The sequence below is a fragment of the Mus pahari genome, chromosome 10 (genome assembly GCF_900095145.1).
Source record: "Mus pahari chromosome 10, PAHARI_EIJ_v1.1, whole genome shotgun sequence".
Classification (NCBI taxonomy): Eukaryota; Metazoa; Chordata; class Mammalia; order Rodentia; family Muridae; genus Mus; species Mus pahari.
This window is the reverse complement of record NC_034599.1, coordinates 11,011,196-11,022,604: the sequence shown is the minus strand read 5'-3', so window position 1 is coordinate 11,022,604 and position 11,409 is coordinate 11,011,196. Positions and strand designations below refer to the sequence as shown.

Here is an 11,409-nt window from a genome sequence, read left to right as displayed (position 1 = left end):
TGCTCCTGCTCCTGCTCCTGCTCCATGGTTCCTGCTCCTGCTCCTGCTCCTGCTCCTGCTCCTGCTCCTGCTCCATGGTTCCTGCTCCTGCTCCTGCTCCTGCTCCATGGTTCCTGCTCCTGCTTCTGCTCCTGCTCCTGCTCCTGCTCCCGCTCCCGCTCCCGCTCCCGCTCCCGCTCCCGCTCCTGCTCCTGCTCCTGCTCATCCTAGCCCTCACTCCAGTCTGTCAAAAGCCTTGGGGCCTGCTCAGTTAATGAGACTTACCCCCATAAGACCCTGTGCTTTGGATAAAGTACCATCAAAGACACTAAGGTTTGACTAGACAGTACACACATGTGAGTGGTTGCATGCCAAGGTCCTGCAGCTGTCCTCCCAGGTCACACGACCCTGTCCCTTTCTCAGCCTTTGCTATAGGACTTTGCCACTAAACTTTATTTTGTAGAAAGCAATTCCAGCTTGCTTGAGCACAACCCCCCCCCCGCCCCATTTAATGGATTGCCAGTAGTGTTTTAAACATGGAGGCAGCAACATAGAAACCAGTACCTAGTTACTAGGCATTCACTCAGCACGCAGCTGTCCTCAGAGACAAACAAAGATCTTAAGGTTCGACGTTAAAACCCAGCAAGGGATGCTCGAGCCTGTCTTCCCTCCCGATGTCTCCTTGCTCTAACAATTTGTGGCCTGCTTTTAACAGCACGGGCTTTATGGCCCTTTCACTCTAAGTCTAGGTGATTTCAGAGCACAAAGCATGAATCAAGACAATTTCCATAAGAGCAGTTCAATCATGTGTATTTACAAAAACAGGAAAGACTGGGCCTTCATCCAGCCATAGGCCGCAGACTGACCAGTTTGACCGCACACAGGAAACCAGCACAGGGCAGTGCACAGCAGGTCATCTTGCCGATCAATGGTCAGGGACAAGAGCACAAGAATGACTCCTGAGTTCATCTTCATACCGCCATGCTTCCCAGACTTTGTCAATGAGCATATATCCTATAATTCACAAAAATAAGTATTTTTAAGGCAAGAGTTTTATATAGAAATAAGCCTTAGATATACAAAAGAGCAGGCCAGGCATGGAGGCATGAGTCTGTCATCCCAACATTCAGGTAGACGACAGACATCAGGGAAAGAAGAAAGAACTACAAAAGAAAGTCATAGGCACACGGGGAACTCGGCCAGAATATCAGAAGGAATGAATTAAACGCCGAAAGCCATATACTGCTTACTGTAAATATTAATTAGGTGTTGAAGAAGTGTAATGGGCAAGAGTATTTTCAAGAAGGTTTTTCTTAATTGTGATTATAATTCCTATACATGAGAAATGGAATTTCAGATTTGGTAGGGAAAAAATAAATCATGATTAAAGTGTTTTAGATTTTGCACTGCTCGAGCAGGAAGAGAGGCAGGGGTGAGGATGGGGGTTGGAGCAAGGCGGGGCTCTGGGCATGGCGGGGGTAGGGCGTGATGGGGAGACACTAGAGAACTCGACTGGTGGGAGGACTTTGTTTCCCTCATACCACAAAAAGTATTTGCACCAGCTGGACTGCGTTTATTAACAAGAAGATGCGCTTCCGTTGTGAGTTTTACACGTGCCTTTCATCTGCTAATCTTTCAGGTCTCAGATAGAAGATACAAAGCTGTCAGAACAGAAAACACACACCTGAAGGGAATGATGGGCGATTTAGACCCTGCACGGTACTTGGTAATATGCTGAATTCATTCCCCCAAACTGAATAGGAGGTTGCTTGGCTGGTCAGGGCTGACCATCAGTGTGGTCACTGAGCATGTGTGCCAGGAGCGCCGAGTTGCGCACTGCCTACCACAGTGGCTCGCCCGGCTGGGGCACCTGGTTTGGGCTCATTTCTGATCATTTCCCAGACATTCAAAGCATGCAGTTGTCTGGCTTTTAATCCTGCAGTTGCTTGAAACCCTATATCCTAGTCAGCCGGAATTCGGTGCCAACCTTATGCTCAGAGAAGCCCTCCCCACAAACTCAGAACGATTTGTTCCGTTCTTGCTTGATTTATATCTGGCTGACTTGTTTTGTGGCTTGTCCCTTTCAACTTGATGACAAGCAGGAAGTTAGCAAGGCCAACAGCTCAGGATAGAGCAAGCGTTCAGTGTTTGTTGACTGAATATATGAATTAGCCCCTGGCTCTACCTGTACTCATAAACAACTTAAATGGCTCCAAGCCTCTCAGTTCCATTGTCTGATGGTTGGATTTTTGTAGAACTTTTGTTGGTCGAAATATTGAAATATTAGCATTATTTGTTACATTTTCTTTTATTCACTTAGAAAAAAATCCTACCATTATCTTGTTTTAACTGTTCAAGGAACAGAAAGGTAATTTAAAAAAAAATTGGGCACTGTGGCTGCTTAAGCTAGCCTGTTCCTTTAGCCATAATAATGTGAGTACATGGGTCCAGACCTTGGCCAGCCCCTTCTGAAGCCAATGTTCTATTTCTGTCATGTTGTGCACCTGTTCTCACATGAGTCCGTGTTCCAGCATCAAGACAGTAGAAGCATCTGGAAGCATGCTCCCTTCTTCCTTGAACATGGCTGTGGATCCTGTGATTGGAGCACAGATGGATAAAAAGGGAAGCTTGCTGGTCTCCCTGTCTGCTACATTAAACACCTGCCCGTCACTTCTGCCTCTTCATTCCCTAACGTGGGACACAGAAAGCAAATCCCGGCTCCATAGAGATATATACATACACATATATATACACACATACACATGTGTATATTGTAAAAATTGTATATATACATGTATATACATATTGAAGTGACATACACACACATATCATATATATGATGTACATATATATGCATATATAGTATGTATATGATATATATGCATATATATATTCAGTTCAATCCAAGTGTTTGTATATATCCCAGGTCACCATAGTCCAGCTGAGGGGCTTCACTTTGCTCCTGTAGGATTTTGGCTTTGTTCATTTGTATCTTCTGCTTTTCTTTGTTTGTTTGTTTTGGGGTTTTTTGTTTTGTTTTTCGAGACAGGGTTTCTCTGTATAGCCCTGGCTGTCCTGGACCTTACTTTGTAGACAAGGCTAGCCTGGAACTCAGAAATCCCCCTGCCTGTACCTCTTAAAGGTGTGCGCCACCATGCCCAGTTTGTATCTTCTGCTTTTTAAAGAAGTAAAACACACAAAGATAAAAAAGCAGCTGCTGATTACCTACACCCACCCCCGACAAGTCCCCCAGCCCTGTGTGAGCAGCAGAGGAGGCTGGGCTGACAAACACATGGTGGCTCCTGTTGCTTCTCCTGACCCCTGACCATTTGCACAGCTAAGCTGGGAAGATAGTCTCCATCAACTAGATGTGTAACTCGATTGCCCAGAGCTGACCTCCAGCTGTGTGTGTGGACAGCAGTACAAGTGAGCAAGTGCTTGAAACGTTTATACTCATCCAAACTGTACACAACTGTCTATGAATTAGCCCAATATGTGCAGGCAGGTGATGTCAGAGCACAGTCCCTGCTTTAGCCTCTGCACCCCCTTCCTTCTCTTCCGCATTGTGTCCCATGTGCCAAACAGGGGTAAAGAGATGGCTTAGCAGTTCAGAACATTTGTTGTTCTTAGACAGGACTCGAGTCAGTTCCCCGCTCCCACATGGCAGCTCACAGCTACCTGCCAAGTCCAGTTGCAGGGGATCTGATCTTCTGACTCCTTCAGGCTCCTGTGTACAAAAAGTGTAAGGTGCACACACACATATACAGATACATATAACTTTAAAACTAGGCTCACATACACAGACATATGTGTGTGTGTCTTATTTTTGTTTGCTCCAAAGTGTCTTTCTACACCAACTGGCTCAAGCATATTTTGCCCTTTGTGATCATTTTATAATATTCCATGGTGTGGACATACCAAAAACTTACTAGAATTTCTCATAAATATTTCAGCCCTAGTGTATTTGAAAATATTTCATATTTTCACCTGAATAAATATCTCATTTAAAAATCCCAGCATGAGCAGCTTCCTGGAGGAGACACCATTGGCTCCCTCGCGGATGTGTGCTGTAATGCTAACACAGATGTGTGCTGTAATCCTAACCCGCGCTGTCCGAGCCTGTTCCTTCCTCTCCTTTATGCTGTGCTTTATCATTGCCTGCACTGTTCCCAAGGTAACTCTTTCTAGCACTTTGATGCGCAGCTCCCTGACAACAGGTGGGCCCCATTAGTTGGTAGTTTGTAGCAAGGTGAACTAGATACATGTTATATATTTTTCTCTGATGTTAGTTTTCCTTTCTTTGCCAATTTTTAGGAGCATTTTCCAGTCTGTTTTCTGTAACTGTTTTCGCCATGCATGAAGTTTTAAAGTTTGACTTGTCAAAAGTCACCTTTTCTTGATAGATGCTTTTGGAGCTTCCTTCTTTGGAAACAGGGTTCTCCACATGCACATACATACTTTTGTGGGTTTTTTTTTCCAGAGGTTTCATCTTTTCCATCCAATTGTTTGATCCATTTAAATTGGACTTTGAAAGGCAATATGTAAGAGCATAGTTAAAATTTTCATACAGACCAAGCTCAATGTACCAAGTTTCTCCTTGTAATTTCCTGTGGGTTCTATCTGAAATTGAATTCATTTTTGTATTAACTTTGAAGACTTAATGCTTTTATTGTAATAAGATATGGCGTGATTCCTCATTTCTTTATAACACATTTCCCAATAATGCAATTTTTCTTTGATAGTTCGTTTTTCCTTCCTTTAAAATTATTTCCCAAGTTATTTACGATTCCTGTCTCTGTTATAAATGGAGAGCTTTGCTTTTACTATATCAAGCAGCTAATTACTAATATTGAAGAAGGTCCGCCGTGGTGGCGCACACCTTTAATCCCAGCACTCGGGAGGCAGAGGCAGGTGAATTTCTGAGTTCGAGGCCAGCCTGGTCTACAAAGTGAGTTCCAGGACAGCCAGGGCTATACAGAGGAACCCTGTCTCGAAAAATCACAAAAAAAAAAAAAAAAAAAAAAAAGGAGGTCCAACTTCTTCTATACCTTCTACAGGACACTGTGCTAGTGCTGTTCAGCTGCCCCTCCCCCTCCCCTTCTCACACCTGCTCTTGTCACTGTCACTCTCTACCTTTGCTAAGACAGGAATATCTTGAGCCATGACAGTACTTGCTGGAAATTTTTCTAGTTTCTGACTATAAATGTCACACTTTTGGAGTTTTGAGGGATATAAATTTGTTTTTCATTCATGATTCCATATTGTGAAATATGGCTGCTAGTGTTTCTCTGAGCCTTTTCAACAGATGACTCTGTGTGAGTCTTCCCCTTTGATTTGTTGATGTGTTAGGGACTATGGTTGACATATTTCCTGATTTTGTCCAAATTTGGGTTCCTGGGATAATTCCCAATCCTAAATTAGCTTGATCCCACAATGTGTTTGCTTACAACAGAGGGACATACCAATTCACAGAGGACTCCAGGACTCTTGGTCCAGGAGGAGACCAGAAGGCCCCAAACAGGTGTCCTCAGGGCCACACTCCCTCTGACCTGTGTGTGCCAGGTTCCTCCCTCTTCTGTCTCAGTGTGCTGTGGTCCCACGTCTGACTGGTCCCATGATTCTCATGAGTCAGATTTTTCCCTTTTGCCTGGGCATTCAATTCAGGTCCTCTGTGATGCCCTCGTTTTAAAATAAGGTCATATTCTGAGGGGCTAGGGGTTAGGACTTCAAAGAGCTTTTGTAGGGAGCCACAGTTCAAAGCATAGTGGTCACGCTCTGCTGAATCGGTGTTAACACAGTGCTGCGTTTGGTGTGACGATACTTAAAGTAAGGTTTGTCATAGCTCCTTGTACTTGTTTTAAAGTTACACTGTTTTTAAACACACACTGGAGGTTCCTGGCTATGGGGTGGCTACTGAAAAACTTAAACCAGCCTTTACCTTTCCCTCTTTCATTCAAATCTCTTTTTATTTTTCCCCCTAAGGTCATTTGGATAATCTGTATCTATTTAGAACACGTTTCCTCTCCAGTTGATTTCCTTACTCCTGAAGTTAGTTAGAGCTACAACTTCACTCACCTCCCATCTCCCGAGTTCTGTTGTTAGGTTTTCCTGTTTGCGATAGGGCCTCATTACTTGCCCAAGGCTGCCCTTGAACTTCTGTCTCAGCCTCCCGTGTGTCAGGATTACAGACATAAACTGTCATACCCAATTCTGGTTTTAGTTTCCTTTCTTTCTCTTGGTCTTGGATAATTGAACACATTCTCTTCCATTTGTTTTAGCTATGACTCACGTGTTCATCTTCCTAGTGTGTAACAGTAATGGCTGTGAGGGTTCTAGTACTTGGATACATTTCAGCCTTTATCTTTATTTTGTTTGTATGATGGTTTGCATCCATCCACAAGTGTGTCCCACAAGTGGGCAGTCTCTGTGCAGGCCAGAATAGAGCATGAGATTCCCCGGGGCTGCATTACAGGTGAGGATTGAAGCTGAGCCCTCTGGGAGACCAGCCAGGGCTCTTACCTACTGATGACTCTCCCACCCCCCTGCTTAATTTATTATCAGAGTTTATCAGTTTCTACTTGCTGGTTTATTTTACTTTGTTATAATTTTCAAATTTTATGAAATGAAGAAAACTATTATTCCTGTGTATTAAAATCCTGTAAGTATAAAAAAATCCATAATCAGGTAAGCGCAGCAATCATTACAATTGATAAATATAAACTTAAATGATTAGAACTGAAACGTCACCATAGGCAGAAAAATAAAACAAAATATATACATTTTCAGCCTCCTAACATTTGTGCTATTTGGATAATATTAAAATAGTAGTTGTTTTTTCTTTCCCTTTCTTTTTTCTGGGGGGAGGGTGTGCTGCATGTATGTCTGATTACCACACGCACATATTGCTTGCACAGACCAGAAGGGTGTCTGATTCCCTGGAACTGGAGTTAAAGATTAAGGATACTTATGAGTTGCCATGTCCATGCTGGGAACCAAACCTGGGGTCTATGCAAGAGCAGCCAGCGCTCTTAACCAGTGACATATCACTCCAGCAGCCCCAGTACTTGAAATTGATCCTGTCTAAATAAATGCAAATTTGAGAATGTTTCTGGTTGCCTAATTCTGAAGCTCCTTGCTTGCATCCTTGGAGAAGAAAGCTTGACCAAAGATGCTGGTCACAGTGATGAGAAAGCCACTTTATAGGCCACTGCCCCACGGGCAGATCCCTCTAGCAGTGGAGAAAGATTGGCTAGGTCAGCCACAGAATGGATAGCTAAATTTCTCCAGGTCTCAGTGAGATGCTTAGATGCCCTTCTGTGAGTCTTCACCCAGCAGACAGACCTTTCTCTGCCTTTCCTAAGCTTCCACAGTATGCAGTACTAATATGATGGTATGAATGATTATCAATATGCAGTTATTCACAGTGTGAGGAAGTTTGGAATGACTATGAGTGTTATTCTATGTGGATGGTTCTCAATGCTTGGAAATTTAGGGACTTCAAAAAAAAAAAAAAAACCATGTCTAAGCTCCAAACATTTAGTTTTCTAGGCCTCAAATCCCAAATGTTTGGAGCTTCAAAAGTGATGTGTTGCTTGAGTCAAGCATTTTATGCTAAGGCATTGCTCTTCTGATCCCAGAGAACTGCTGTGCCATCAGCCACAATACACAGGTCTGGAAGACGGAAGTGGGCAAGAGAGAGCCAAACACAGCTTCCTTATGACTTGTCGTGTGAGAATAGAGTCTACTTTTCAAAGCTTTATGAGAAGAACAGCGCATGCACACATGCATACTTATGTGTATATAAGCAAGCAAGCATACACACTCATACACACACACACACACACACACACACACATACACACACATACACACCTGTCCTGGAAACTTCTACAGTGCCTAATTAAAACAGCCTGAGAAATCTCTAAGCCTCTTGTTTAAACCATTCATTTTGTAATTTAAATATATATTCACTTTACATCCTCGGAGTGGGGCATTAATATATCAGGTAGCAGAACTCTACTATGAATCGACCCTGCTCCAAATGTGCAGTGCTGGCTCTGTCTCAACCGTAAGATCAATGCAGCAAAATGGTTTAGATTTCAACCCCAGTCCACAATAAGTTCAGCATGCAATTTGTTACATCACCCAGCAGTGGGGCATGAATGTTTTAATCAATATGCAATTTGAATAATTGGAATAATTTATTATTTTACTGCCTTCTCTAGTTTTATAGCAAAACTCACTCAAAATATGCTAAAGAATTAAATGTGGAATAATGAAATCATAAAACAAATAGAAGAAAGTGAAAGTAAATATTTAATAGTTCTTTAAAAAGAAAATAAAATTGGGAAGGAGCAAAGGAGAGATGGAGTTTTTAAATTACAACAACAAAGTCCCTTCCTAGAGAAAACATGGCACATAACACAACCAAAACTTTAAAAAAATACCTTTTAAAAACCACCAACCCTCCCCCTATACTTTCAACCAACTGGAGACACTCTTGATTTCTGTCTCTAGTGTTAAAACGTATTTTGATATTAGTAAGAAGCAACTCCTAAGTGGGAAAACAGTCAAATAATACAAGAAGCAGCTGAGACCACATAGCGTGAAGTTGCCAAAAAGAACACGGATATCCATTCAACTCCAGCGATGAACCTTGCCATTACCTGCCATTGGCGAATCTGACAAATAGCAATATTAAATTTTGAGTGTAATAAGACCCTTAGGCTATTACTGATGGGAATTTATGAGATTCTTTTAAGGATTATTTTCATTTTTTATGTGTGTGTGTTGTATGTTCATATGCTCTTGGAGGCCAGAGAAGGGTGTCAAATCCCCAGAAGTCGGAATTACATGTAGTTGTAAGATGTTCATTGTGGGTGCTAGGAAGTGAACTCTGGTCCTCTAGAAGAGATTGTAACCTCTGTGCCATCTCTCCAGCCCCAAATGCATGAGAGCAATGTGACACAGGGGTAGACTTGCCATTGAGGTCCTCAAAGACCTTCATTCAGTTTATCCTCGAGTTGTAAAGAACTTCCTATGAAGGAAATTCCAGTGAACTTCCTTGTGAACTTCTGCGTGTGAGGAAGTCATGGCTCTGTTGATGAGTCTGAAACAGACTATTTTCAAGAATAGGAGTGATTAAATAAACTTAACACTTCTTTAATACGCCATTAAAAAGGTCTTTTAAAACATATTTTAATTAATTTATTAATACTAATAATTTATATCTAAAATCTTTAGGGGGAACAAACAGTTCACAAAAAAACACATCACCTGGTTCAAATGAAGGGCCTTGCCAACACAGGAATCTAGACATGGAAAATGAGTGTCCCATAAATGCCCACTCAGTGGGGGGTCTGTTCTACTCCCTAGGCTGTGGACTTAAGTAACAAGGAGCATTCGCAGTACACATCAATTAACAAGCTTGAATATGAGAACGAAAGGCTCCGAAGCGATCTCGCCAAGCTCCACGGCAATGGAAAAGCAGTGTGTCCCAATCAGAGCAGCTATGGTGAAGCAGGGGCGAACGTCTACCAGCGCCAGCTGAAAATGGAGACCAGTGGAGACAGGTATGCCAGCTTGGCCATAAAGAACAGACATTTAGAAATCCCTTGGGGGAAATGTGTAAGTAATATAAACTGATGACCTCTGCAGGTGTTTGTATTCTGTGTGGTAGTGATAACACAGGAGTCTGGACACGCTGTTTTGCAAAAAGTACATACTGGCAATAGCTGTCCAGAAATAACGTCGAGCCAGGTGCAGAGCCCCTGAGCTGGGCACAGAGCCCCTGGGGAATTTTGTTTGCTACTCACTTCAGAACACTTGTGCAAGAAGACATGCCCTACAAATAATCTCACTTTTTAACAGTATGAGAATAGGGGGAACCAGAATTTACTCTGTTAGATCTGATGTTAAAGCAAAACAAAAAACATGAGAAGGTGTCACTTCTTTCTGTCCTTCCCTGATGCAGGTCCTTGGTGTTGTCACCTGCCGTGGTGACTCAGAGCTGGTCACATAAGCAAGGGCCCCATGGGCAGTGAGAGCAGCAAATAGAAGAACAGTAACTGCTGTCCACTTTACTCCCATGAGCTCTAAAATGGGTCCACTCACAGCCAAAGTTGATGTGTTAATAACGAGCCATGCTAATTAACTTAATTTTAACAAAAGGTCTGTGGAGGCAAATCACTGCTTACTCAAACCTACAAAGTGCTCAGCAAAGCAATTCTTTTTCCATAGAACTTCTCAGGGCCATGAAGATGCTGGTTTACATTGTGGGTTTCTGAGAAGGGCTATGGTATGCTGGCTTGGCCAAACTTCTCTGGCATGAGCCTTTCATCTTTCATGATCATTAAGAAGGTCCAAACCTCACTGCAACTGAGGTCCAATCCTCAGAAACCTGAGATACTTAGCATGAACAACTAGCAATGTTTTCAGTTTCTTGTCTGTAGGGTGTTAGGATTATATGAGGGAATCCATGTAGTATCTGTAGCTACATGTATGTTGATCACTATCACTAATATTATTAGTAATGTTATATTTGCAATGTTAAAATACCTTAATGATAATTCATGGTGGCTAAAATACATATTTTGGTGACCAAGTTAATAGCTAACCCTGAAGTCTGAAGAAGGTAATGCCAGAGCTCATCTTGGTAGCTAAGCAAAATCTATAGAACAGACCAAAATAGGGGGCAGGGAGTCTGCTCAACATTCTTTTTGTAAGATTGATTCATTCCATATATGTGACCACACTGTCACTCTTTTCAGACACACCAGAAGAGAACATCAGATCCCATTACAGATGGTTGTGAGCCACCCTGTGGTTGCTGGGAATTGAACTCAGGACCTCTGGAAGAACAGTGCACTCAACCACTGAGCCATCTCTGCAGCCCCCTTTCTGTTCAGTATTCTTAAGACTCTAGAGCAGCGTTCTCCCTTCACTATCTCAATCCTATGGTTACTAGAAGGATGGATTCTTTTCAATTTTAGGTTTACTTTTATGTATGTGTGTTTTGCCTGCATGTCTTTACATGCTCCATGTGCATGCCTGGTGTCCACAGAGGCCAGAACTAGAGCTCCACATGATTGTGAAGTGCCACCTGGGTGCTGGGAACCAAACCCTGGTCTTCCACAAGAGCAACAAGTCTTTCTAGAAATTGGAGACCCCTCCAATCCAAAGATGGATTCTAACAATTCTAATGCTTCTTGAAACTAACCTCAAATTTCTCCAAAGTGCTAAATTAATCCCTCTCTAGAAAGGGGAGGATGAGGGAAGGTCAAGGTGCTGTGGTGGGGTGCCTTGGTAAGGTAGTGGTGGTAATATAGTGAGGGTGCCAGGATATGGGTACTGTGCAGGAGGTGCCATGGTGGGCATACTGTGGTGGGTGCCATGGTGGGCATACTGTGCAGGAGGTGCCATGGTGGGCAT

At 42.7% G+C, this 11,409-nt stretch overlaps 1 protein-coding gene across 2 annotated transcripts in view; it reads left to right on the top strand.

The window, feature by feature from the left end:
* The window catches only part of Deup1 (deuterosome assembly protein 1), a 61,109-nt gene that overhangs the window by 39,891 nt on the left and 9,809 nt on the right, over positions 1–11,409 (top strand). Inside the window, exons 9-10 of one of the 2 annotated variants that reach the window (XM_021207952.2) lie at positions 1,619–1,705; positions 9,355–9,551. In XM_021207952.2, coding sequence (XP_021063611.1) covers positions 1,619–1,705; positions 9,355–9,551 — 284 coding nt within the window. The remainder of the gene's footprint in view (positions 1–1,618; positions 1,706–9,354; positions 9,552–11,409) is intronic. The other variant, XM_021207954.2, reaches the window with a different exon arrangement.